This window comes from Carassius gibelio, chromosome A10, assembly GCF_023724105.1.
Source record: "Carassius gibelio isolate Cgi1373 ecotype wild population from Czech Republic chromosome A10, carGib1.2-hapl.c, whole genome shotgun sequence".
Lineage (NCBI taxonomy): Eukaryota > Metazoa > Chordata > Actinopteri > Cypriniformes > Cyprinidae > Carassius > Carassius gibelio.
In genome coordinates this window covers 5,185,053-5,207,371 of record NC_068380.1, presented here as the reverse complement: position 1 = coordinate 5,207,371, position 22,319 = coordinate 5,185,053, and the positions used below count along the sequence as shown (strand labels likewise).

The 22,319-nt window shown below is 40.4% G+C and overlaps 2 protein-coding genes across 6 annotated transcripts in view; both read right to left on the bottom strand.

The window, feature by feature from the left end:
- Window positions 1–170: 170 nt before the first annotated feature.
- Window positions 171–15,471, bottom strand: LOC128020917 (BRCA2-interacting transcriptional repressor EMSY-like). Of its 5 annotated transcripts, none has more exons than XM_052607727.1 (21): window positions 15,273–15,471; window positions 14,508–14,563; window positions 13,850–13,955; window positions 13,677–13,776; window positions 12,283–12,357; window positions 12,028–12,203; window positions 10,945–11,100; window positions 10,605–10,864; window positions 10,075–10,309; window positions 9,526–9,726; window positions 7,962–8,111; window positions 7,402–7,575; window positions 7,192–7,328; window positions 6,938–7,108; window positions 6,610–6,769; window positions 6,370–6,534; window positions 6,141–6,293; window positions 5,679–5,803; window positions 4,452–4,829; window positions 3,180–3,515; window positions 171–2,556 (listed from the first exon to the last, which is right to left on the bottom strand). In XM_052607727.1, the coding sequence occupies exons 3-21, from the start codon at window positions 13,950–13,952 to the stop codon at window positions 2,368–2,370; spliced, it is 3,444 nt and encodes a 1,147-aa protein (XP_052463687.1). In that variant the 5' UTR covers window positions 13,953–13,955; window positions 14,508–14,563; window positions 15,273–15,471; the 3' UTR covers window positions 171–2,367. The 5 variants fall into 5 exon arrangements, with proteins under 5 accessions (XP_052463687.1, XP_052463686.1, XP_052463685.1 ...); XM_052607726.1 differs by having other exon boundaries at window positions 7,917–8,111; window positions 15,273–15,389; XM_052607725.1 differs by having other exon boundaries at window positions 6,370–6,769; window positions 15,273–15,398.
- A 5,743-nt stretch (window positions 15,472–21,214) lies between these two features.
- The window catches only part of LOC128020916 (NHL repeat-containing protein 3), a 4,066-nt gene continuing 2,961 nt past the window's right edge, over window positions 21,215–22,319 (bottom strand). Inside the window, exons 6-7 of the mRNA XM_052607721.1 lie at window positions 22,157–22,269; window positions 21,215–22,066 (exon numbers count right to left, since the gene is read on the bottom strand). Coding sequence (XP_052463681.1) covers window positions 21,841–22,066; window positions 22,157–22,269 — 339 coding nt within the window. The 3' untranslated portion in view covers window positions 21,215–21,840. The remainder of the gene's footprint in view (window positions 22,067–22,156; window positions 22,270–22,319) is intronic.

Below are 22,319 nucleotides of genomic sequence, written 5' to 3'. Positions count from 1 at the left end.
ATAGTTTAATCACTTCAGTTTAAAACCAGCGTGCATAAATATTCCATAATGCTTACATAATGTTTAATTATATTAATAGAAATCTATCGCTCCTCTGTGGTGTGATTCAGAGATCATTAAAGCTGTAGAGTTCTGCTGATGGTGAATGCATTACGCAACAACACAATTACTTCTGGGAAAACAAATTAGTTTAATGAGCGGTTACATAAACGCAGCTTTTCTGAGAAAATGAAACGATGTGAGACGAGATTCAATCCTTTCTGTCCCGACTCATGAAAGCATCACAGTGTGACATCTCTTTCACACAGTACCTGTAATGTGTGTGTTAACCTTTATTCACTGTTGCTGAATTAATGCATTTCACTTTAATTAAACCATTCAAAATGTATAAAAAAAAATTGGTAAAAAATACAAAACATAAATGTATTTTTTGTTACATTTTGAATTAACTGTTAAATTTTTTAACTCGTCATTTAAATTAATTAGACATGCTTTCTGATTATTAAAATGTAATTAAACCATTAAAATACAATTCAGAAAAATGTAAACTGAAAAAAGAGAATTGGGTAAAAATACAACTAAATTTGTGGAAAAACAATATGTATTTCATGTGGGCATAAAAAGTTTTTTTTTTTTTTTTACTTTTAATTGCTGTTAAACCAAAATGTAATTAATCCATTAAAATGTACAGAAAACGTTCAATTAAAAAAAAAAAAAAAAAAAATCACACAAAAAATTTGAAGAAAATAAAACATATTTTGTAGTACGTAATTCTTTTAATAATAATAATAACAATTTTTAAAATAACTTTAGTAAATCAAAACAGAAAAACAAATTACATTGGGGAAAAAAAAAACATTTTGAGTTGAATTGAAGTGATGTGTTTGATGGCACGGACACTGTTAGATGAGAACAGAACTGGATCTGAATAGAGATGGTCTTCTGTAGAGCTGGAAGTGATGAAGGAAACCGACCAATGAAGATGAAGAACTCATCCCGGAGGAGAGCGCTCCGATCCACAGGGACAGCAGGAAAGTCCCGCCATCGTCTGGAGTCTCTGCCCACTTCAGAGGAGCGGAATCCACCCAGAAACACACACACACACACACACACACACACACACACACACACACACACACTCAAAACCCCCGTCCCACGCCCACCACGCATTTGTTTCCATCACAATGAGGAGTCAAAGGGAAACTCGGCCCTTATAATGACACTGGTACTTTCCACACACACACACACACACACAGTCTGTCCGCAGAACATGCTCAGTGTCAGGTGTGTGTGTGTGTGTGTGTGTGTGTGTGTGTGAGTGCACCTGTGGACACACCCGACACGTAACCCGAGAGCCGCTCACCTGTGCAAACACACACACACAATCACAGAGCTTTGTAGTAAAGTTTATAGAGTTAAAATGCTGAGAGTTACATCCATCGAGCACAACGAGACTCAAACGAGACACTGCTTTACATCAGAGAGTTCACGAGCATCAAACGCTCTTTACACCAATCAGAGAGCAGGACACAAGAGGAGGCGGAGTCACAGCACTCATCATCATCTTCATCTTCCAGTCCATCAGCTCTATTCAGGACTATAAATTAAAGGGACAGTTCACCCAGAAATAATCATTCTGTCATCATTCACTCACTATCAAGCTGTTTCAAAGCTGTATGAATATTTTCCAGAATGCTGGTAAACACAGCTGTTGGTACCCATTGACTTTGACCATTGAAGTCAATGGCTGCCGTCAACTATTAGGTAACAAACATTCTTCAAAATATCTATTTCGATTTTTAATCCTGTGGAATATCTTGTAGGAATTGTTAAAAACAACAGACAATATTTAGGTCCCCATTGATGTCCATTGTATTTTTTTTTCCTACTATGGAAGTCAATGGTTACCGTCAACAGTTTGGTTACGATAATGTTTTTTTTGTTTTGTTTTTTACGAAAATGAATTTTTTAGGGCCCAGCAAAATATTTTCTGCTGTTCAATAAACATATTTTTAAATAGCTGCTGGTAGCCATTGACTTCCATGGTATTTTGTTCCCTGGTATAGAAGTCAATGGGAACATATGGCTGTTTGTTTACCACCATTCTTCATAACATCTTCTTTTGTGTTCAACAGAAGAAAGAAACTCATACAGGTTTGAAGGAGAGTAAACAAAGGCAGAATGATCATTTTTGGGTGAACTGTCCCTTTAAATAGAATCCACCCGAAACATTCCTATCGTTCCTCATGAATCTGATTCTCCACAGAGTAAGGTTTGTCTCTACAGCACAAACTCCCTGCATGATACAGACGTGACGAAGCACAATCAGAAGGTCTTTCTCCTCTGAAATAATCAAATCCACAGGCTTCACTGTGATTGGTCAGCCATGGGGCTGGCCGCCGCCCCCTCGTCGTTGCTGCTGTCCACTTCCTGTTCCATGGCGGCCTCCTCGTCCAGACGCTGACTGGTGAAGTCGCTGATCTCCAGGAAGCCGCTGGGCTCCACCACCACGTTTGATTGGCTGGAGTCCGGCATGATGGAGTACTGCGGGATCACCTGACCAAACACACATCACATGACCTCAAACACACGTCACATGACCACAAACAGAATCCAGACGGAAAAATGAATTTACAGTATAAACCTTGTGTGAATAATCAGAAGCAGGTCTGAAGACTGAATCAGATCTGAACGAGTGTGTGTGCTTGCTGTGTAAATGTGTGTGTGTGTGTGTGTTTGTTCTACCACACACACTGAAACACGCGTGATTCTCGTCTGCGTCTCACTACATGAACACACCTACTGCAGCGTTTACTGTCTGATACACACTGAAACACAGAGATGTGCACTACAACCCGCCAAAATAAAAGTTCGGTTCAACTTGAAGAAATTATGAGTATAATTACTATTGTATGGTAGAATGTATTTCTCAGTGTAATAATAATTTTAATACTATGACTACTAATAAAATAATCACTAAAACTTTTTTTAAAGAAATAATCACACTTTTTCATCATGTTATGTCAATTTTTACAGTAAACCTGTTTTGTAGCACTTTATTTGCCAAAAACTGCAATATTTACAATTAAATAATTTTTTTTGTTTTTGTTTGTTATCGCAGATTCTGTTCTTTTGCTGTGAAGCTGCATTCGAAGCACTACAGAAGTGTGGAGGAGCACCTGTATGATGTCCAGGTCGCTGCTCTTGACGCGGCTGAAGGATCCGTGAGCGAGCGTCTGTTTGGAGCTGCTGATGAGCGGAGAGCTGCTCGGGGTCTTGGTCAGCGGGCCGCAGTCACTGGACGAGTCCACCACCATGGGCTCGATCTCCGCCTCCATCATGGAGATCTTCAGGATGTCTGAGACGGAGGGCTTCTCTGGTGCTGTCAGGCTGGAGCTGGACTCTGGCTGGAGCTTGACGGACGCCTCGCCGCTGCTGGACACTGGAGGACACTGATGAGCGCCGAACGTGATCTTGGTGACGGACGCTCCCTGCGTGATGATGGGCTGCTGCAGCTGAGACACACACAGGACCGTCACTGACCGCACGATACAGCGCTGCAAGAACCGTTACTGTAACCAGCACCTTCATCAACACTGAGTCCACACCACAACAACAGAGAAGTTTTAATTATCGTTCATATTCTGTGAACATAAAGATATCCACATCACTACGATAATGAGAATGACACAAAGGAGCGCTGCTGTTCAATCACTTCCAGAGTGAAGTTTTACAGCTCATGGTCGATTATAGTTATAGTTATCATCACAGTTATTTTTATAATTATCGTTAGTTATTATCACAGTTATCCTTATCGTTATCGTTATAGTTATCATCACAGTTATCCTTATAGTTATAGTTATAGTTATCATCACAGTTATCCTTATAGTTATAGTTATCGTTATAGTCATCATCACAGTTATTTTTATAATTATCGTTAGTTATTATCACAGTTATCCTTATCGTTATCGTTATAGTCATCATCACAGTTATTTTTATAATTATCGTTAGTTATTATCACAGTTATCCTTATAGTTATCGTCATAGTTATAGTTATCATCACAGTTCTCATTATAATTATCGTTATAGTAACCATCAGAGTTATTTTTATAATTATCGGCATAGTTATCATCACAGTTATAATTATCGTCATAGTTTATCACAGTTTTTTTATAATTATCATCATAGTTATCGTTATAATTATTGTCAAAGTGATAGTAGAATTGTCATAGTAGTGTCAGTTGTCATTATCATTATAATTACAGTCGTAATAGTCAATAGTTATCATCAATTATCAATTTATTTATCACACAATTTTCATAGATTACAAAAAATGTGCGGGATTATAAAAATGTAAATGTAAAATGAAAAGAAATAATACAGAAATAAAACTAAATATGAAATGTGTAATCTGTTTAGATGCATGAACGGATGAGATGAGCTGGTGGCACCTGGCTGCTGCTGGGGGTCTTGCTGGAGCCCACGGGGTGATGCGCCTGCAGCGGCGGCGGCTGCGACAGCTGCGTGTGTGTGTTGGGCCGGTTGTGTGAGGAGGGCGCCTGCTGCAGTCTGGGCAGCTGCGGTGTGTGTGGAGGGGTGGAGGAGACCAGCGCAGACGCAGACGCAGACGCTCTCTGTATGGAGGCTCGGGCTGTCACTGGCTCCGCCCTCTTAGAGGAAGTGGGCGTGTCAGACGGGCCGGCTGCAGGTTTGGGCGGAGGACTGCGGTGCTGCTGAGACGAGCGGTAGAATAAACCTGTCTGTGGATCCAGAGTGTCTCCCTCTAACTCGCCCTCATCCACCACCATCTGCTCCTGCAGCGGCTTCAGCTGCGGCACACACACACAGACACACACACACACACACACACACACACACACACTGGAGTGTTTAGAGTCCATTTGACAGCAGAGTTGTGTGAACAGTGTGAAGTTAATTAGTAAATCTAGTTAAGATGGTAAACAGCTCCCTCTGGTGCTCACAAAGCGTCTTTACACATCTCAGTTAAGGCTGCTCTGTGGCTGCTTAAAAGCCAGAGTAAATGAAGCCTTTCTGAGCCGCCTCAGCATCGTAGCGGTCGGTTATTATAATAATAATAATAATTTAGTTATTTAATTTCGTTATAGTAATAATACTAATATTAAATATAAAATAACTACATTTTATTTTCTTATATTTCGATATTATAATATTCACTAATATTTATAATTATTTGATATTAACAATTATTATTATTATTGTTGTTTCATAGCAACAATGCAATTACAGTTTTATGTGAACATGGAGCACAAAAGCAGTCTCGGGGGATATTTGTAGCAATAGCCAAAAATACATTGTATCCAAAATTATAGATTTCTCTATTATGCCAAAAGTAAAGATCATGTCCATGAAGATATTTAGTAAATCTCCTACTGTAAATATATCAAAACTTAATGTTTGATTAGTAATATGCATTGCTAAGAACTTCATCTGAACAACTTTAAAGATGATTTTCTCAATATTTAGATGTTTTTGCTCCCTCAGATTCCAGATTTATAATAGTTGTATCTCAGACAAATATTGTCTTCTCCTCACAAACCACACATCACTGGAGAGATCATTTATTCAGCTTCAGATGATGCATACATCTCAGTTTCAGAACACTGACCCTCACGCCTGGTTTACTGTGTGGTTCTGACCTGTTGTGTGGCGTGTGCTGATGTGCTGGTGCTGCTCGTGTCTGATGATGATGGACAGGACACTGACTGACCGAAGCTGCTGGACGCAGTGACCTCTGCTCCGATCACAGCCTTACACACTTTACCTGAAAGAGAAGAGCAACATCACAGAGAACTCTTTCAAATCTAATTAAAGGGACAGCTCACTCAAAATGAACATCCTGTCCTCATTTACTCACCCTCCTCTCTGAGAACACTAGTAATAACCAAGCAGCTGACGGTAGCCACTGACGTCCACACTGTGGAACTCAATGGGGCCCAACAGCTGTTTGGTTAAACACACGGGTCAAGGGTGAGTAAAGGATGAGAGACGTCTGTCTTTGAGATATATACTGTTTGACCAAACCCATCCGATGCATGAAGCATGCAGTGTGAGATGTTCGGAGTGTGACGTCACACTGAGTGAGGTGCTGGGGATGTTACCGGTGGGGGGGTGTTGGGCCCCGGGGTCCGTGTCTCCGGCGCTCTGACCCGACGGCTCCGGGGACTGTCTCCGCTCCGGCACCGGGATCGGCACTGCCATCTGACTCAGGTCGATCGTGTTCTGGCGAGGTTTGGCGTCGCTCTTCTCCTTCACTGTCACACACACACACACACACATTGAGCAGGAGCGTGACACAGCGGCTCACACACACACGGTTCGGACACACACCGCTGGTCTGCTGCAGCTCCAGCAGGGCTTTGATGGTGGACGTGGCCGACTGAGACTCTCCGCTCATGTCCTGGTAGATGATGCTGGGGCTGGCCTCCACAGACACCTCCTGCTCCGTCCAGTCCTGCCCCCTGGAGGTGATGAGGTGCACCACCGGCTGAGCGTCTGGACACAGAGACACTGTTCTTACACACTCAGACTCATTCTTCCGTTGTGTTCTGCTGTGAGCCGTGATCTGACCGTGAGCGCTGTCAGACGCCGCCGGACTGCTCTCTGTGTACGGCCCGTCCTGACCGTCTGTGCTGCGTGTGACCTGCTGCAGGGTCTCGCTGACCAGCTGACGGGTCTGTTCACTGACCACCGCCGTCTGAAACGCCATGGGCTTGGGCTTGATGAGGACCTGTGCACAACAGCATCATCACCGGTCATTAACACTCATCACAGACAAACAGAGATCTGGAATAATCACTGCTTGTCTAATGATTGATTATACCGGTGCATATTATTATATTACATATATTACAGTACATATTTCCAGGTGGTAGTGGTCTGTACGAGCGGGTCTGACCTGTGTTTTGCCCTGCTGGCCGTACACGATCTTGGTGGGGATGATTTTGGTGGACGGCTGGACACCGGCGCCGAGGCTCTTGGGCTGCGCCACAATCATTTTGGTGATGGGCCGCGACGCGGTGATGATGGCAGGCTTGGCTCCGGGCACGGCCTGCAGGGTCTTCTCTCCCTGACACACACACACACACACACACACACGTCATGAATCATGCACACGTCAGCACGGAGCACACCAGCGTCTCGTGACCTCACCCCGGCGTTCAGCAGCGTGGTCACCACGTTCTTCCCCGGCAGACCCTGGATGGTCGTGCCCTTGCCGGTGGTCTTCTGCACCACGATCACGTTGGGTTTGGAGGTCATGGGGATGGTGGTGATCTTGGTGCTGGTTCCTGTGAAGGAAGAGCGTCAGAGAGAGAGAGACGAGACTCGCTGCGGTCAGCGGCGCTGCTGGTCAGCTCTTACCTGACACCATGCTGCTGGTGAGGATCTTGCCCCCCAGCGTGGCCAGAGACTTGGGCACGACGGTGATGATGCTGCCGCTGGTGGTCTTGACGTACGTGGCTCCGGCGGGAGACGTGGCGACTCGAGCAGCGAGCGCAGGACTGACGGAGGGACGCGTGTACGCCGCCTGAGAGCCTGAGACACACAGCACCGGTTCAGTGATTCAGAGAAGACCAGATATTACGTAGATTAAAAAACTACGCTTAAAAATGTGGATTCAGTATTTTTCTTACAGCAATAACACAGCACAAAAACAAACTCACACAATATTTGCAGACCAAAATAATAGTTATTCTATAAATGCATTTTTCAGCTGAACCCATATCGTATCTGATCAGAAACTTCTCATTACTGAGACAATGTGAAAAACATTAGAATGTTACATTGTTACCGTGCTTTACTGTATTTAACTTTTTTAACAGTTTAAAATGAGCGATTCTTTGAAATTTCTAACTAATACATCAAAGCCAACTAACACGCGTCTCTGTACACGCATGTGCTGTGACACACGTCTGCTGCACCTGTGGGGGTGGACACTAGTTTTGTGGTCATGATGGCGCCGTTGCTGCTGACCACCATGATGGGGGCGGAGCTACTGCTGGGCAGCGCAGCACTGGAGGGTTTGGGTAAGATCTTACTGGGCTGCATCTGCTGCGTGATGATCTTCACTCCTGCACACACACACACACACACACGCACACACACACACACACACACAGGGCTATTCACTTTTATTTTTATTTATAAATAAAAATAATTCAAAATAATTAATCAAAAAATTAGGTCAAGACAACACTCAATTATAATTATAACTAAGAAAAACCTAAAAAAGACAAAAACAACAAAATTGCTAAAACTACAACAAAAATGAAAACAGAAAATATATCTTATTAAAATAAAATCTTATTTTTCATATGAACAAAAACTATAAAAGAGTTTATTAAAACATTATTAGGGCTGCACAATTTGGGTGAAAATAAAATAGCATTTTTCTGATAGAAATTATAAATGCAAATAAAAAGCAATTAAATGATGAATGAACTTTATAACATAAGGACATGCTAGCAACTTGCTAATCACGCTAACAACATGCTAGCGACTTGCTAATACCTTGCTTATCATGCTAGCAACATGCTAGTAACCCGTTAATCATGCTAGCAACATATTAGTAAATTGTTAATCATGCTAGCAACATGCTAACCATGCTAGCTACATGCAAGTAACTTGCTAATCACGTTAGCAACTTGCTAGCTACATGCAAGTAACTTGCTAATCATGCTAGCAACATGCAAGAAACTTGCTAATCATATTAGCAGCATGCTAGTAATTCGTTAATAATGCTTGCAACATGGTAGTCACTTGCTAATAATACTAGAAACATGGTAGTGTTTGTTAATCATGTTAACAACATGCTAGTAACATAGTAATCATGTTAGAAAGATGCTAGCAACAGGCTAGTAACTTGCAAACCATGCTATAAATATACTAGTAACTTGCTAATCATGCTAGTAACTTATTAACCATGTTAGAGACCTGTTAGCAACATGCTAATCATATAAGAAGCACATCAGTAACATGCAAACCATGCTAAAACATGCTATGAACATGCTAATGATACTATAAACATGCTAGTAACATGTTAACCATGCTAAAAACATGTTGGCAACAAGCTAATTATGCTAGAAACATGTTATCAACACTATTCACACTTTTACAACTGCTTTAAACTGTCAGGGTAGGTAGACCCTCTCAAGCCAACACAAAGTTTGTCTTCTAGTTATCATTATTATTAATAAATAAAAATATTAAACAACATGAAATACTACTTTTGTAATATTTAACAACTGTCAAATTACATCACTAATATTAACATATTTTAAAAATTCTCAGATACATAATAAAGCATCTCAGACTTCATGAGGATCATTCCCTGTGAGATGCTGAAACATCAGATCATGAGCTGCTCATGTGTAAATGTACACAGGGTTGTGCTTCACTCAGAAAGAGCAGTGCAGATATTTCATTAAAATTGCATCCTTTGTTGTTAATTTCGATAAGTGGTGCAGCCCTGTGTCTCATGCTCACCAGACTCCTGTTTGATCTGAATGGTGGGTTTGGCTCCGGCACTGGAGCTCTGATGAGACGAGAGAGACGTCTGCAGAGCTTTAGGAGACGCCGTCTGCTGCTGCGCTTTAGAGATCTGCAGGATCTGAGACGGAGAGCTGACCAGAGACTTCGGAGACGGCAGACGAGTGGAGGACAGCTTCACCGCCGTGGAGGAGCCGCCTGGACACACACACACACATTAACTTACCGAAACACACACTGAAACTCTCTCTCTCTCTCTCTCTCTCTCACACACACACCCACACACACACTCTCTCTCTCTCTCTCTCTCTCACACACACTCTCTCTCTCTCTCTCACACACACACACACACACTCTCTCTCTCTCTCACACACTCTCACACACACACACACACACACACACTCTCTCTCTCTCTCTCACACACACACTCTCTCTCTCTCTCTCTCTCTCTCTCACACACACACACACACACACTCTCTCTCTCTCTCTCACACACACACACACACACACACACACACACTCTCACACACACACACACACACTCACCCTGTGTGACGGTGGACATCACCACTGAGGGTGTGGAGGACACAGTGGTCGTCACGGCGACAGGACTGGGCCCCGGGGCCGCGCTGGAGCCGGCTGAGAGCACCATGGTCTGTTTGTGGCTGGAGACGGAGAGCGCGGCGCTGGAGACCAGCTTCGACACGGCCGCGTAGTTGTGTGACTTGGACAAGATGTTGGGCACGAAGTTAGAGCTGGGAGACGTGGTCACGATTATCACCTGCAGCACAGAGTCGACTCAGTGAATCACTCTCACATACGACTCACTGATTCATAACTCAGTCTCTGTTTGCTCTGAAGGAACATCAAGCATCGGAGACTGGATCTTCAGAAAACAGTCTTCAGCTCTTTGTAAAGCGACCTTAGGTTTTGGAAAGGCGCTATAAGACTAAAACTAAACTATTATAATTACACAGCTTCAATGAGAGAGTATTTGCAGGCCTATAAGCAGCTGTTTTCTCTCTATCGTGGCATCATTTGAGGAACGAGTGCAGGATTGAGGGAACGTGCCTGACCTTCTGCGTGGTGCTGTTGGTGGTCTGGGTGCAGGGTTTGGTGAAGGTGATCTTCACCGGAGACATGTGCGGCGGCAGAGAGTTGGCGATGCTCTGCATCAGGTTGCTCATCTTGGGGCTGCCGCTCACCGGGACTGTGATGGTTTTGGAAATGGCCGTGGCCACTTTAGGCACCTCCTTCAGCAGCATGGGGGAGGAGCTCGACGAGTTGGTTCTCCGCCTCTTACGAGGTTTCTCGTCCTCATCGGAGCAGCTCACGCCTGAGAGACGGACAGAACGAGACGTTACACACTGAGGGAGGAGAACGTGACGTGTGTGTGTGTGTGTGTGTGAGACGCACTCTTGACGTAGACTGTACTCCCGCTGGGCAGCACCACCACGTTGGAGGCAGGGCTGGCAGGTCGAGGGGATTTAAGGGCAGTCACTGCGCTGCTGCTGGGAGCCGACGCACTGGACGAGGTGGAGGTGGTGCTGGTGTACGAGTAACACACCACCACTGCAACACACACACACACACACACACGCACAGTGAGGAAGAGGAAGACAGCAGCAACAAAACCATAACCATATAACATAGACTACACACACAACACATTAAAAAACAAACAAAAATAATAAAAATGTTACCATTGTTAATAAAAAAAAAATTGAATTTATATTAACTACAAATTATGTATAAATACATAACTAATGATAACAATATGTTGTTATCATTTACAAAACTTTTTGTAACTTCTGTCCAATTTTTTTATTACTATTATAACTTTTTTAACTTATATTAACCACAAACCATACATTACACAGACACTATAGATTAAAAAATAATGATTAAAAATATAAGCAATAACTCCACTAACAGCATGTTGCTATTATTAACTAAAACTAAAAATGTAATCATAAACATAAAATAGTAATAAAAAAAATTGTTATTGTAAAGAAAAAACTTTAGTTTATATTCATATTTATATTAACCGCAAAACAATTTACACAAGATATACATAAAAATAATAATAAATAGTAATAGTAATAATATCTTGTTATTGTTAAATAAAACTATTATTAAAAAAACTTAAATAAAATAAAAGGTCACTTTATTTATATTTTATTATTTTTAAATTAAGTGCAAGGATTTGTTTGTAATGTACACTGTAGCATGTATGTATGGATATAATCAGTCTGCAAACAGCAGTAGTTATGGATTCCTAATATAAAGTGCAACCAAGTAAAATATAAACAGAAAATACTGAGTTTACTGGAATTCTAAAATTGGAAAATATTATAAATGAAAGCTAAACAGAAACATTTAATAATATTAATTATAAAAACTGACAAAGCACATTACAAAATGACCAAAACGTAAGATTAAAATGAACACAAAAGCTAATTTAAGATGTGAATGAATGCTGTACTGAAGGGTCTTCACCTTCCTTGTTGGCGGTGTCTGCGGGCAGCAGCAGCGAGGCGTTCTGGTGCGCGGTCACACTGGCCACTGCGTTGGCCATCACAGTGAAGGCCGTCTGAGGAACCAGTCTGGGCATGAGAGGAACCAGCCGCCGGCCCTCGATGGACCACTCGGACGAGCTGTTGGGCCCCGACATGCTGCAAACACAGCAGAGTTATTCCAGCGGCAGCTCAGCACGGCTTCACTAAAGCACCAGCACAGGTTCAGCTGACTCACTGATACGCGATGGTGGTCAGGCGCTCGTCGTTCACCGCTCTGCGCACTTCGGCTCGATGACGCTCCGTCGAGATACTGACAGAACACACACACATTCACTGTCAAACACACACTTCATCATTCAACATCAAGGAAAATCTATTCAAATATGGGACGAGAGGCGATTCAGTTAGTGGCAGGAGTTTATATGAATGTGTTTCTGAGGGGAACTTACTGTCTTTAGAAAAGTTTAGAAGGTATTTTTTCTTTTCATCTTGCCTCTGTATAATGCATATTAAAGTTCATAAGTGCAGCGCTGCTTTGTTTACAGCAGTAACCAAGGAAATGCTTTAAGCTCCTCCTGCTTCAGTGTTCGTAAGTGCTTTGTTTACAGCGGTAACCAAGGAAACGCTTTAAGCTCCTCCTGCTGCAGTGTTCGTAAGTGCTTTGTTTACAGCGGTAACCAAGGAAACGCTTTAAGCTCCTCCTGCTGCAGTGTTCGTAAGTGCTTTGTTTACAGCGGTAACCAAGGAAACGCTTTAAGCTCCTCCTGCAGCAGTGTTCTTAAGTGCTTTGTTTACAGCGGTAACCAAGGAAACGCTTTAGGCTCCACCCGCTTTGTTTGGATCATGATTTAAATGCTGTGGTTGACTCATTTTAAATGGAAAGAGCGCAGACAAAATCTTATTTTTATTTATATGAAGATATTTATTTTATTTGTGTTGATTTGGGTATTGTTTTGACATTTCTATTTAATTTTGTTGTTTACATTATATTTAAATTTTGTTATTTAGATCCAAAGTGACTTACAAATAAGGACAATAGAAGCAATCAAAACCAACGAAAGACCAATAATATGCAAGTGGTATATTAGTATATTATTATAGTGTTATATTTCAATTTCACAAAGAAATGTGTGTTACTTTCAATAAAAGTGTGGTTATTTTATAGTGAAACTAATAATCCACAAAGAACGAACAGAGGGCAGGACTGCTGCTTGCTGATTGGATGTTGAAATGTGGGTGTGGCTCTCAACGGAGGAGGTGGATCTGATTGCAGTGGATCATAATAAGGGGCGGGGTTTAATCTGACACAAAGATTGAAGAAGACCAGTAGGGGTGCTCCGATCACGATCGGCCGATCATTAATGCGCATCTCGTCAGTAAAGCCGGTTCTCTAATCAGCGGTTAATTCCATCAGGTGCGTGATTTCACATAGAGCAGCTGTTACTACACAGAGCCGTTGTTAATAGAGAAGATGCGCCAAAAAAAGCTGAAAATGAAGTGGATTTGCGCATCTTCCGGCCGATCGTGATCGGAGCACCCCTAAAGACCAGTGTATGTCTTATCACAGGAAATTCCAGTTATCTACATATTTTCATTAAACTTCACAAGCCCAAACATTTAATGCGTCACCTCAGCACTCGAGTGAGTTCTCCCAGCAGCTCCTTCTTGTCTTTGGTGAGATCTCCTTGAGCACGCAGAGCAGTGATCACACCGGCGTACGCTTCCAGCTCTGAACACACAAACACACATCAGCACACACACACACACACACAACAGCACAGTGATGCTTCAGTGAGTCTCACCCAGTTTGCGCAGGATTCGTTTGCATTCATCTCTGCTGAGGTCGAGCAGCGTGGGCCAAACCACCGGCATACTGCCCGCAAACGGCTTCTCCTGTTGAATCATCAACTACACACACACACACACACACACCACACACACACACACACACACACAGACACAGAGCATTCATCATCATCATATGATACAGCACATTAAAGTAGCTGTTCACCCAAACATGAACTCCAAGATGTTGAAGAGTTTGTTTCTTATTCAGATTTGGTTTAAAGTTCAGATCTGTTTAAACGCTGCTGGATCTGTGCAGATTTCTCTCCTGATTCAGACCAGGACACGTCTTCACTGGAGGAAGTGTTATTATGGATTATAGACTCTATGTGTTTGAGTTAAAATCATCTTAATGCTGGATTTGTTTCATCTTTTGTCTTCTCCAGATGTTCACTGATGGACTGGAGTGCTGTGGATTATTGAGATGTTTTTATCAGACTCTCATTCTGACGGCACCCATTCACTGCAGAGCATCCATTGATGAGACACTGATGCAGTGCTACATTCTCCAAACTTCATGAAGAAACAAACTCATCCTGATCTCCGGCGAACTGAGGATGAACATATTCCAGCAGATGTTCATGTTTGTCTGAACTCTTCTTTAAACACACTCACCTCCGGCGGACGCTGACTGATGCTGCAAACTCTCTCTGGATCTAAGAGCCAATAAGCTTTGAGAGGAAAACATCATTAAAGATATGAACAACACAAAATAATTATAAATGTTATAATTAGAACACAGACGCTGCCTCAGACCATTTATGAAAACGAATGCTTAAAAACAACATCGATATGACGTCACGCGAGTATATTAACACATACCCGCCCATATTTGAGTCAGTTTGGCAGCTCGCCCCGCCCAGTCGTGCATAAAACATGAGCTCAGTGTTTTTATTAACATGCAGAACCACTTCATTCTAAGTTTAAAGAGCTAAAACGTTTACATTTAGTCATTTAGCAGACGCTTTTATACAATAATAATAATCTAATAATTGATGATGTGTGCGTTTCTTCTGATTTGATGTGAATGAGGGTTGAATATCATCTGATCTGAAATCAGCGTTTCTGTCACATATGTTGTCTAATCAATATAATCGCGATAAACGCTCAGTATTTCACCAGCCAGCCGAATAACAGACATGTTGCTCATAAGCAGTCGTGCAATAGACACGAACGCGTGTGAAACAGTGTTTTTGTTGTCAGTCTGAAGAGGGTGACGTTAGCTTTAGCCTTTAGCCGGTCTGGAGTTTAACTCAAACACACACACGAGCACAGAATCGAGTTGAGAGCTGAGTGTGCGTGTGAAATCACCGCTGATCACCGGTACAGACCCCGGTGTGTCATATATAAAGTCAGATGCGTGTTTATCTCTGTGTTTACCTTCAGTTCTGCACAGTTCTTCAGCTCCGCCATGTTTCTCCGACGCCCGCGCTCACAGCTGCCCGCGGGAAACGCCTGAAACAGTGAAACTAAACCACTCTGCTGATAGTTTCTAACACGTTTAATAGCTTCTAATAGACTCTCTAATTTAAGAAAAGTTGGTCGTCACATAATAAACATCTGAAACACACGTGTGAATGCGATCAGGCACTGTTTCGGGCATCTCTCAGAAGTCGCCCATTGTTGACATTCTTTTGTTATTGTCCTACGTTTGTGCATTTCTTCATATTAAACTGCGAATATGCATAAACAGAGCTGGGGGCTGTTCCATAAATCAAGATTAGAGTATAAGCCAGGCTTATTTCGGTTAGTCAGGCTTATTTTTGGTAGATTCTGTTTCATAAATCAAACTTAAAAAAGTTCAAACTCAGTTACCCCGGGAACTTATGCTGGTAAATTAACCTGGTCCGGTGCAGGCTAACTGTCAGGCTGAGTTCCGAGCACACCATTTATACTCACCTGCTGGTATTTCGATCTCATTTTATTTTACTTAACCACTATTAATAATTTTTTTAAATAAATAAGGAAATGTACTTAAGAAATATTTCATGTAATAGAGCACAATTTATTATAGTGAATAGTTAATTTTTTCGCTCTATAAAGAATATAATATGCTTTAGTTCAGAACGAGTCTTTGGGATAAATTCCACAGCGACCAACGGTCACATACTCCACGCACGCGCACACACAAATAACGCAAATATTACTTGTGTCGAACTACATTTAAAAAATATTTTTTGATGAAAATGTCTTTTTATAAAATAAAAATACGCTGTTTATTTATAAAGATAGCACCTATTAAAAAAAAATGTCTTAAATGCTTTCAGAGGTGTTGATGTTAGCTCCAGGCTGCATCAGCTGTTCCCGTCTAACAGTTTACCACAGTCTTCGGGAATCTGCCTTATAATGTGGTTAAACATAAGATCTAAATTGTTTTGGACGGGTAATCTTTAATCTTCTTAATTATTTGTTCTAGAGCAGTTTTTTGGGCGATGGGTAAGGTAATTTAGTAAATACTACATAAAAACAAAAGTAATTTCTACATTAAATAATAGTTAAGGCAAGAATAAAAAGAAAAAAGTTAATTCTATGTCAATTTAAGCTTGTAGAAATTGAAGGTTGAACTCATTAGTATATTTTCCTTGGAACAGTTTGGTATTTTTACAAGGATTCTTTAAGTAAATTTCAAAGTTATGATCCCATACACTGAAGAAAAAATTATTCATTGAATTTACTAAAAACATTTATGGTATAAGTGGTTGCAATCAATTTATTGAATCTGCCTGTTAGGGGTGAAAACACACAAATAAATGTTGTGGAAAGTGATCAAAAAGGTAATGTTTTTTAAAAATGGTAGTTCTACTTGCACTTTTCTGTAACTGTTGAATTTCCAGCTCCAACTTCCTCATCTTCAGTTTTTTATACTGGATGTCGATATCAATCGCATCCATTTGTTTAAGGAGGTAGCGTTTATACACTTCTTTTATGATTTCTGGGTTCTGTAGCAACATAGATTTAAGTTATTCATTGAATACTCTTGTCACATTGTTTTCATTTCTTAATACTCACTTCAAGCTGGCATTGATTACATATATACATACCATTAGATTTACTTACCATTCTGAACTATATTTTTATATTTTATTTTCACCTGCTGCCAGGTTCTTTTTCCTTCACTTAAGTTACTGCTGCGTGAAAGTAATTAACGTTACTGTTATTCACACACAAACTTTGCAGTGTATTGTGACACACAGGGGCGGATCTAGAAAAGTATTGATGGGGTGGTGAGAAGGGGCAGGAATTTTTGAGGGGTGGCAACATATGGCAGACGTATATATACTGAATTTAGTCACAGTTATCACAGTTTGATGATAAATATATGTGCACACTACAAAAGGACACAGGCTATCATTTACAAACTTAATCTCATGCAATCAATGTCTTGCATTTGAAACAGTTCATATAAGGAATAAGTGACCATACCCCATAAGCACCACACACTCACTAATGCATCAAAACTTGTGTGATATTCCTTTAAAATAATGTTTTAGTATATCTTTTTTAAAGTAGGCTATATTTTACTGTGAAATTTCTTACATAATTTCTTTGAGTTAGACCAAACTTTTATTTTGGTGAGTTGTAGACAGAGTTTCTGTGTTTTTTAATTAACTATTATTATTAGCTAATAGGAAGTATAGCATATATGCTAATACTTGACATATAGCATACTCTACTGTGCAATAGTACTATATTTCTGTTGGAATTTCTTCAAAGTTACACCAAAATTTTAATTTTGACAGGTTGTTATAAAGACATTACTGTTTCTGTCAGTCTGTGTAGACGATAGTTTTATCAAATGAAATGGTGAAATCCTCTCATAGCGTGCACATGTGTAGCCTACATCATGCATCAATATAGTGAAGAGCTGAAAACACCACGCGTGCTTCAGTGCGTGTGTTTGTGTGTGTGTGTGTGTGTGTGTAGTAGAGCACACATTCCCAGAGACGTGTATAACAACACCTTAAGGGTTCCCATAAGCAGGATTTATTGTTGTGCCCCCCTTCCTTAAATATGATGATGGAAAAAAGAACTTTAATCAAATAAAAAACTAAATGAATAAATTGTATTATTTACAAATCACAATTGTAGCTCTCGACATTTACCTGTGGCTTTAACTTTATTATGACTCTAATTTATTTTATAGTCTCAAGCATTCAGAAATCATGCAAAAGGAAACTAAGCAGTTTTACTATGATAAAACCATGGTTTATTTTTGTAAGGGTTGTGATATGCACGTTTTTTGTTGAAGAAATTATCAAGGCTGTGTCATCTATAGCAAAAAGGTGTCCAAAATGAAATATTAAGTGAATATATGAATGAAATGTTTGGTCAGTATCCTAAAGAAGGATTTAATCGTCCTGTAAGTGTAACAGCAGCAATCACATGGCATTTGTAATAACATGTACATAAATAGTTTATTTTGTATTTGCCTACATCATGTATTTTAACAGTGTTATTATTAACCAATCATTATTGCCTCATTATTTTTTATATATAATGCATTTTAAGTCGTTTTAAAGGCTATTGATGGCTTAGGTCTGTTTTTATAGCAATAACAACAACAACAAAAATATTACAGTATATTAATACTTTGTAAATTATTATTTGAAGTTACAAAACCATGGTTAATTTGCAGTTACCATGGCTACAAGAACGATGATTTGTGGTGTTATTGTTAAAACCATGGGTCATTGTCGTAAGGGAACCTGAAAAAAAAACTTTCACAGGAATGTGCCTGAAAGTGATAAACGGGCCTCGTTTTTACCTAAATGATTTATACTTTATTTTAATATATATAAAACATGTATAAGGTGTGCATTGTAGCTGACACCTAAATGAACACATTACTATAGTTTTATGACTGCAAGTCTTTCTCCTCAAATGCTATTGAGCTTTAACTTTGCGTTTGAGCCCATGTGAAAGAGTAGCATAATTTACATATGATTTACAGGTTATTTTAATAAATATCAAACATTTAATTCAATTGTGCATTATAGCTGACACCTACATAAACAATTACAGTTGTTTTTATGACTGTAAGTCATTCTCCTCGAATGCTACTGACGTTAGAAAAGTGTATACCAATATCGCATGTAACTTTAGAGACGGTCCCTAAATTTGAGACTCGTCCAACGTCAAGCCAACGTTATGTCTGTTTTTTAGTTTTCTTTTCTCTTCGCTGGATTGGATTCATCCATCAATTATGAACATTCAGCCGCAAACATGAGGTGCGAGCGGTCGCGAGCGCGGATTCGAGAATGGAGGATGTTATTTTTTTTTTTTTTTGAGCAACTGATGGTGCCCCCTCTGGGAGTTGGTACCCTAGGCAGATTGAGTCAGTTCGGGAGTTCGGAGCGGGATCGCGAATCATTTGAGTCAGTTTTGGGATCGCGAATCATTTGAATCATTTCGGGTGTTCGTAGCGGGATCGCGAATCATTTGAGTCAGTTTGGGGATTGCGAATCATTTGAGTCAGTTTGGGGATCGCAACTCATTTGAATCAGTTCGGGAGTTCGGAGCGGGATCGCGAATCATTTGAATCAGTCTGGGGATCGCAAATCATTTGAATCAGTTCGGGAGTTCGTAGCGGGATCGCAAATCATTTGAATCAGTTCGGGAATTCTTAGCGGGATCGCGAATCATTTGAGTCAATTTGGGGATCGCGAATCATTTGAGTCAGTTCGGGAGTTCGGAGCAGGTTCGCGAATCATTTGAGTCAGTCAGGGAATCACAAATCATTTGAATCAGTTCGGGAGTTCGTAGCGGGATCGGGAATCGTTTGAGTCAGTTTGGGAGTTCGGAGCGGGATCGCGAATCATTTGAGTCAGTCTGGGGATTGCAAATCATTTGAATCAGTTCGGGAGTTCGTAGCGGGATCGCGAATCATTTGAGTGAGTTTGGGAGTTCGGAGCGGGATCGCGAATCATTTGAGTCAGTTTGGGGATCGCAAATCATTTGAATCAGTTCGGGAGTTCGTAGCGGGATCGCGAATCATTTGAGTCAGTTTGGGGATTACGAATCATTTGAGTCAGTTTGGGGATCGCAACTCATTTGAATCAATTCGGGAGTTTGGAGCGGGTTCGCGAATCATTTGAGTCAGTCTGGGGATCGAATCAGTTCGGGAGTTCGTAGCGGGATCGCGAATCATTTGAGTCAGTTTGGGGATTACGAATCATTTGAGTCAGTTTGGGGATCGCAACTCATTTGAATCAATTCGGGAGTTTGGAGCGGGTTCGCGAATCATTTGAGTCAGTCTGGGGATCGCAAATCATTTGAATCAGTTCGGGAGTTCGTAGCGGGATCGGGAATCATTTGAGTCAGTTCGGCAGTTCGGAGCGGGTTCGCGAATCATTTGAGTCAGTTTGAGGATCGCAACTTATTTGAATCAGTTCGGGAGTTCTGAGCGGGATCACGAATCACGAAAGATTCCCGCTTGTAAATTTTCAAATTGGCCATAACCTTTCATTCATTGCTGCCAACTGGGGTGGCAAATCAGGCGTGGCAAGGCTTTCTTTTAGGGTTTCTTTTAGTACTTTTGACCTAACTTGTTTATTACATTGATTTAAATATAATAATCTTGTACTAAATTGATATAAAACATACAAAGAGTAAGAACATATTCTCTATTAGTTGTAGTTAACAACATGTGGTGCATTAAACATCATATTAATGACGTAATTGCATCCAAAATAAATTTTTTGGTTACATAATATATATGTGTGTACTGTGTATATTTATTATGTATATATAAATGCAAACATATTGAAGAAAACTATGTTGTGTTTTTATATGTTATATATATTTATGTATAATATAAGAATTTAAATACATAAATGCATATACATGTAAATATAAAAAACAATATATCTGTGTGTATTTATATATACACATAATAAATATACACAGTACACATACTTATATTATGTAAACAAATAGTTTATTTTGGATGCGATTAATCGTTTGATATCATTATTTATATGTCATTTTAAAGGTTTGGTAAACTGCCGGTTAATGAGTTTAATGAAAAGCTAATAATCATAAAAATGTAATAATTTAAAAACATTAATCAAAATAAAACACTAGCACAATTACATTTTTATTTGTTTACCAATATAACCAATATCACAAAACTGTTAACATGTAAATGTGATTTAATTATTAAACGATACTAAAACTGAAGTGAATTCATTATTAAAACTAAAATATCTTTCAGTGGTGGATGAAAACTAGTTTCCCTTTGAATTAAGTTGATTTTCCTGCTTGATATTTGTTCTTGTTTTAATCATAAACTTAATCAATTTCAAAGAAAACAAGACTTCATGTCTCTTCTCATTTCTTTAATCCAGTAAATGATTTTTTAATTTAAGAATCTTTAGACACATGCACTGGAAAACAAGACAGAAATACTGAGAAAGCACTATACAAATAAAGGAGACTTGACTTGATCTTAAAACTGAATCATTCCCACAACCCCAAGCCTAAATACAAATGTCTTTATTTACACAAAATACACATCGAGTTTGATTCAAACATTATTCCACACCAACACCAGTGAATGTAAACAGATCAAGATTTCACTAACACGGCGATCGGGATCACTGTGAAGCTACACTAAACCACGACCATCACACGATCACCGCTAATAAACATGATGAAGGTGTCATCAGAAGATCATGGCACACAGACTGTGAGGCTTGGGTCGTGTGTGTACAGGTCAAAAACAGGAATAATACATTAATATACAAAGCTTAATTTATCATATAAATTCACATCAACATTATATTCTCCAAAACACCAAGATTAAACATACACACCATACGCACAACAAACAACAGTGGAAATATAGTGGATTTAAAACCATCTCCTCTGATCCCTTTATTCCTCTAAATCAATCATTCCGTCAGAGTTTGATTGTAAAGTGAATATTAATATGAGTGCTGGACGTCATCTAGACAGGAACGAACTTCTGCGCCTGATTGGCCCCGATTTCAGCCACATACAGCGCTGCGTTCTTCAGATCCACGTCCAGCAGGTGCGGCTTCACGTCTTCGGCCAGCTGGATGCTGCTGACCACCTGACACTGACCGATGATGCCGATGGGCGGAGCCTCCAGCAGAGTGATCTGATTGGTGTTTAGCTCAGCCACCACTAGATACTTCTGATCCGGCGTGAGCCTGCGGGTCACAATCACACATCATCATTATTATTATTATTATTATTATTATCAGAGCTGAAGCCGCCTGCAGCAGGCAGTGGGTCGGTACCTGACGGAGTACGGTGCGTCCTCTTTAAAACAGCTGCCCCATGAGCCCAGCCAGTCACCCGTCACCGAGTTAAACACCTGGATGCGCTTGTTTCCTCGGTCTGCGACCCACACCTGAACACACGAGCACGAGACCAGGAATAATCAGTCGACACGAAACTACA